At 35.1% G+C, this 6,019-nt stretch overlaps 1 protein-coding gene across 1 annotated transcript; it reads right to left on the bottom strand.

The window, feature by feature from the left end:
- Positions 1-2,245: 2,245 nt before the first annotated feature.
- On the bottom strand, positions 2,246-3,502 carry MRS44_008421 (uncharacterized protein; the record flags this gene model as incomplete). Its single annotated transcript, XM_065620909.1, has 1 exon — positions 2,246-3,502. One exon carries the CDS (start codon positions 3,500-3,502, stop codon positions 2,246-2,248), a length of 1,257 nt encoding a protein of 418 aa, XP_065476981.1.
- Positions 3,503-6,019: the final 2,517 nt, after the last annotated feature.

Below are 6,019 nucleotides of genomic sequence, written 5' to 3'. Positions count from 1 at the left end.
TTAGAAAGAGTAAAAAGAGAAAAGGGAAAAATAAAGAGGGAAAAGAGAGTAATAGAGAGGAGGTAATAAGAGAGGTATTAGAGAGGTTTATAGAGAGGATATAGTAAGAGTAGTTTTAATAAGGTTAATAGAGATAAGGTAGTATAAGTAATTTTAGAGACATAAATTAATTATAAGAAGGTAAGGGGAATAATAAGTAAAAGAGTAAGTATTAAGTTAAGGGAAAAGGATAATAAAAGTTAGCGTATATAAGTAAGAGTAATTAAGTTAGGTTAAAGAAAGAGGTAGAATAAAATATATAGACTTAAAGAGAGAGTAAAATAATAAGAAAAGAAAGAGGGTTATAGAAGAGGAATAAGAGTTTAGTGGGTGAGTATATAGGAGAAGAAAAGGGGAGAATAGGAGAAAGGAAAGAGGGGAGGAGAGAAGGGGAAGTATATATAGAGGAAGAAAAGAGGAAGAGGAGGGAAGAGAGAGAGTAAGGAAAGAGGGAAGAAAGAGGAGGAAAAGAGGAAGAAGAGTGAAGATAAGGGGGGAAAAAGAGAAAGAGAAGTAAAGAGAAAGAGGAAGGAAGAGAAGGGGATATAAAAAAGGCATATAAGAGAGAGAGAGGAGAGGAAGAGAAGAGAGGAGAAAGAGTAAAAAAAAAAAAAAAAAAAAAGAATAAGAGGGAAGGAAAGATAAAAATGTTAAGAGAAAAGAGAGGGAAGAGAAGGAAGAAGAAAGAGGAAGGGGAGTTAAAAATATGGGAAGTTAGGAGAGGTAAAGGTTAAGAGGAGTAATTAAATTAATAATTAGGGGGAGATATTAAGATTATAATTAGGGTTAATAGGTTATAGTAGAGGTTAGGGGGGTAATTAAATTAATAATAAGGGGGAGTTATTAAGGTAATAGTTAGGGTTAATAAATTATAATAAAGGTTAAGGAGAGTAATTAAAGTAATAATTAGGGTGAGTAATAGAGAGAGAGAGAGTTAAGTAGAGTAGAGGGAAAAGTTAAAGAAAAGTAAAAGAAAGAAAGGTAGTAAGCAAGAGAGTAAAGAGGTAAGATAAGTTATATTAGTTTAGGAGAGAGGGAAAGTATAGAGTAAAGTAGGAGGAAGAATTAAAAAGATAAGTAAGAAATTAAAATAGGGGAGAAAAGAGATAAAGAAGAAAGGTAATTAGGTAAGGTAGAGAGAAGGTAATAAGTAATAAGTAAAGGAAGAGTAAAAGGTAATTAAAAGAAGTAAAAGAAGAGAAGGAATAAAGAGTAATTAAAAAAGGGAAAGTAGAAGAAAAAAGAAAGAGTTAATTAAGGATAAATAAGGAGGAGAGGAAAGACAGAGGGAGAAAGGAGAAGTAAAAAAAAAAAAAAAAGAGCAAGAGGTAAAAATAGAGGAATAAAAAGTAAAAGAGAGAGAAGAAGAGAAGAAGAGAGGTAATAAATAGAGAGGAAAATAAAGAAAAGAAGGAAATATAGTAAGTAAGTATAGGGTAGTTAAAGGTTAGGTAGAGTTAGAAGTAAGAGTAATAGAAAAAGAAAGAGTAAGATATATAGAGAGAAATAAGGATAGGTAAAAGGTAAAAGGGTAAGGGTAGTTTAAAGAAGAAGAAAAAGTAAAAGAAAGAAGAAGAGAAAAAAAGGAAAAAGAAGAAAAAGAATAGAAGTAAAGAGAGAGGGTTATATAAAGAAGAGAAAATAAATAAGAGTTAAATAAAGAAAAAAGAGAAAGTAATAGAAGAAAGAGTATATAGTAAGAGTAAATAGAAGGAATAAGGGGAGGAGAGAGGAAGAGGAGTAAGGAGTAAGAGAGGAGAGGAAGAAGGGGTAAAAGGAGGGGAGAAATAAGAGTAAAAAGAAAGGAAGAAAGAGTAACGTACTTGATAAGTGAGTGGATCAAACAAGTGAGTGGATCAAAAATCCTCACCCTTCTCAATTGAAAATTCTATAAAAACACAACAAATCATCTAATCAATTAAAACTAGTCGCTATACTCTTCTTCAGACATTGCAACAACTATCTGACATGTTCTTGCATTATGCCCCGTCTTGCCGCATCCTCCACAGCGCCTTTCCCTCAGTCGCCCCGACCCTCCTTGACCACCACGTCTCGACGATTCCCCCTCTACCTGCCCATCCACATTCATCTGATCAATTGCTTCCCTTGCTTCCCCCACTGTCATTACTCCTCCTTTCTGTAGTCGCCTCCGTTTTGCCCTCCGCCGCCGGCTTAGTGTCTCATTTGCCTGCTGAAGATCGCGGACCTAGGCCCTCAACAAGGCAAGCTCATGCATAGTTGCCTTTGTTCCCTTGGAAAGCGACTTTAATGCTTCCAGTATTGACTCTGGCGAGCTACTATGATGCCTTCTGATTCGTCTATCGAGGTATTCAGATTGAGATTCGGCTTCAAGGACCGTCTTTGGCGTCTTTGAAACCCAAGTAGTAGAGAGCCCGGCCTCCTCCTCAGCCGGCGTCGGCGTCCGTAGCTGCACATCAAGCTTCGAAATCACACTTTCCGGATCAAGAGGAATAATGCCAGCCCCTCTAAAAGCTGCCTTGATGTTTTTCTCTGTCATGGTGGCCTGAAATGCTGCATAAAATGCTGGAAAGAACTCGGTCTTGGAAACGTGGGTTATAGAGCATCGCATTAGATGCTCGATTTCTCGACCATATGCCCTCTTGAGCAGGCTAAAGTACCCGACATCAAGGGGCTGAAGCAGATGAGACGAATGAGGCGGCATAAAGAGCGTAACAATCTTGTTTGCCTGGCAATATTTCTCAAACTCGAGAGAGTGGTGACTTTCGTGGCCGTCGAGGATCAAAAGACGATAGCGGCCAACCGATCGCGTCTTGGTGTACCGGTCAAAGTGCTTCAGCCACTCCAGACCCAGCTCATTATCGGTCCAGCCATTGGGAGACGTTGCAATGGCCCAATCGTCCGGGAGGTTGCTGTCTCGGTACCAGTTGGCGAGGTGATACTGGCCCGCACCTATGATGAACGGTGGGATCGCCCAGCCTTCCGCATTGATGGCCTGGATGACAGTAATCCATTCCCGGCTTCCAGGCTGCACTAATTTCGGTCTTTCACGCCTTTCTGTGCCTGTGACGACCATTCCGTTTGCAATGACGCCCATCATAAAGCCAACCTCATCGAAGTTGTAGATATCGGCCAGGTCGATACCGTATTTGGCGATTGTGTTCTCCACGAGCTTGAACCACTTTCGAATCTCGGCTGGATCTTCGCATTTGGCCCTCTGGTAGTCGTATCTACGAAAAAACCGCGTCTTGAGCTCATCGTGTCGCTTGACGAAGTTGGAAGCCCAGCGCTTGCCGACGGGTGGCGCGTCGCGGTCAGCGAGCAGTCGGTTGGCCATTTCTTCCACACCACGTAGTCGCGGGGGAAACCCTCGCGAATCTAGGTCGAGAATGAACTGAACTATGATCAGTTCCTCTAGATCGGATAATTTGCGTGATTTGGGGTGGTATCGCGCTGAGACTGAATGCCATTGTGTCGGCGCCATAGTGTACCATAACCAACTTTATAGGTCTTTGCAGCGCGTTTGAGACCTAGATTGGGGTTATTTTGATAGGCATGAAGTGCCAGAAGGATTCTTGCCTCATAATTTGTCTGTGACATGCTTGGTGGTGAAGAATCAATTGATCAAGTAGAGAGGGTGGAGGATGAGGGATTTTTGATCCACTCACTTGTTTGATCCACTCACTTATCAAGTACGTTATAAATATAAGATAGGTAGTATAAATTAAGGAGAGAAAAAAAGTATAAAATAAAGGAAAAGAAAAAGTAATAGGGATAAAAGAAAGAAAAAAGATTAAGGTTAAGAGGGGAGGGAGGTAATTATAGTAAGAAGTTATAATAAGAGGTGAAAAAAAAAAAAAAGGTATAAAAGAGTAATTAGTAAGTTAAGGTAAAGTAAGAGAAAGAGTAAAGGTAAAAGGAAGGTAAAAGGAGAAATAGGAAGGAAGTTAAAATAAGAAAGAAGATAAAAAATAAGTAATTTAAAGAGAAATAAAAGAAAAGAAATAATAAAAAGTAATTAAAAAGAAAGATTAAAAATAAAGAGAAATAAAAAAAGAGAGGAAAGTAAAAAGAAAGTAATAAGAATAGTTTTAAAAGAAATAAGTTAATTAGAAATAAATAAAAAAAAAAGAGAGAAAAGAAGAGATAAAAGGAAGGTTAATTATAAGAAAAGAAAAGAAAAAGTAAAAAGAAAGATAATAAAGAAGGAAAAATTAATTAAAAAGAAATAAATAAAGGTAAAAGTAAAAATTAAGATAAAAATAAAGGTAAAGATATAAGAAAAAATAAAAATAAGGATATAAGTAAAAGTAAAAATAAGAATTATAATAGGATAAAGTAAGTAAAGGATAGGGAAGATAAAATAAGAGAAGTAGAAAAGAGGGAAAAAAATAGAAATAAGTAAAAGTAAGGATATAGGTGATTTAGAAGTATTTTTTAGGGTTAGGGTAAAAGAGTTTAAGAAAGGAAGAAAAAGAGAAGAAAAAAGAAAGAGGGGGAAAGAAAAAAGAGAGAAAAAAAGAGGGGAGTAATTAAGGTAAAGGTTAGGGGGGATAATTAAGTAGAGGGTTAGGGTTAGGGTTAAGTAAGTAAGTAAGTTAATTTAAAAGAAAAGAAAGGGTTAAGTAAAGAGGTAAAGGTTAGAGGAGAAATAAGAGGTAAAAAAAAAAAAGAGTAATTAAAGAAAAAATGAATATAAAATTTAAAGTATATTTAAGTAGAAAGTAAGAGATAAAAAATAAAAATAATAAAGTAAGAATAAGTAAGGGTATTAAGTTATTATATTTAAAAAAAATAAAAAAATAAAAGAAGTTATTAATTAGAAAGATATAGATAGTAATAAATAAGAAAATAGGTATAAGAGTAGAAGTAATAATAAAATAAAAAGTAATAATAAAAAAGTAAAAAAAAGAAAAGAAAAAAAAATAAGATAAAGGATAAATAAAATGAAAAAGAAAGAAAAAAAAGGGTTAAGTAAAAAGGTAAAGTTAAGAGAGTTATAAGAGAGATTATAATAAAGATTAAATAAATTAGGAGGGTTTTATAAATATTAAGTAAAAAAAGGAATAAAAAATAGGTTAAGGGAGGGTTAAAAAAAAAAAAAAAAAAGTAATAAAAGAAAAGATTTAAGGTAAAAGTAAATAAAAAAAAGAGAGGAAAAATAATAAGTAAAAAGATTAATAAGGGTTATAATATAGGTTATTTTAAAAAAAAGGGTTATTATTAAAGTGAATAAGAGAGGGGGAGAATAAAATATATAAGTAAAAATAAATAAGTTAAGTAAAGAAAAAAGAAAGATAAGTTATATAGAGATAAGGTTAAAAAAATAAAAGAGAAAATGAGAATTAAAAGTAATAAAAGGTAATTAGGGAAGATAAATTATTATAAAGGAAAAGTAATTTAGAGAAAGGGAGAGAGTTTTAAGAGTTAAAAAAGGAGAGAGTTTAAGTTAAGAGAAAAAGAAGGAAAAAGAAAAAGGGGGAAAAAGGAGAAAAAGAGTAAGGAAAGAAAATTAATTAAGAAGTTAGTAAAAAAATAAAGAATTAAGGTAAATAATATTAATTTAAGGGTTATGGTAAAGGTTAGGGGAAGTAGTTATGGTAAAGGTTAGGAGAAGTAATTAAGTTAAGAGTTAGGGTTAAGTGTTTGTGGTGAGGGTTAGGGGGAGTGGTTAAGTTGAGGGTTAGGGGGAGTGGTTATGGTGAGGGATTGGGTGAGGGATTGGGTGAGGGATTGGGTGAGGGTTAGGGGGAGTGGTTAAGTTGAGGGTTAGGGGGAGTGGTTATGGTGAGGGATTGGGTGAGGGATTGGGTTAGGGTTAGGGTTAGGGTTAGGGTTAGGGTTAGGGTTAGGGTTAGGGTTAGGGTTAGGGTTAGGGTTAGGGTTAGGGTTAGGGTTAGGGTTAGGGTTAGGGTTAGGGTTAGGGTTAGGGTTAGGGTTAGGGTTAGGGTTAGGGTTAGGGTTAGGAGCAATATGTAACTGAACGAAGTACATTGCAAAA

The sequence above is a fragment of the Fusarium solani genome (genome assembly GCF_023522795.1).
Source record: "Fusarium solani strain SB1 chromosome Unknown bctg00000005, whole genome shotgun sequence".
NCBI lineage: Eukaryota > Fungi > Ascomycota > Sordariomycetes > Hypocreales > Nectriaceae > Fusarium > Fusarium solani.
This window is presented reverse-complemented; position numbering and strand designations above follow the sequence as displayed.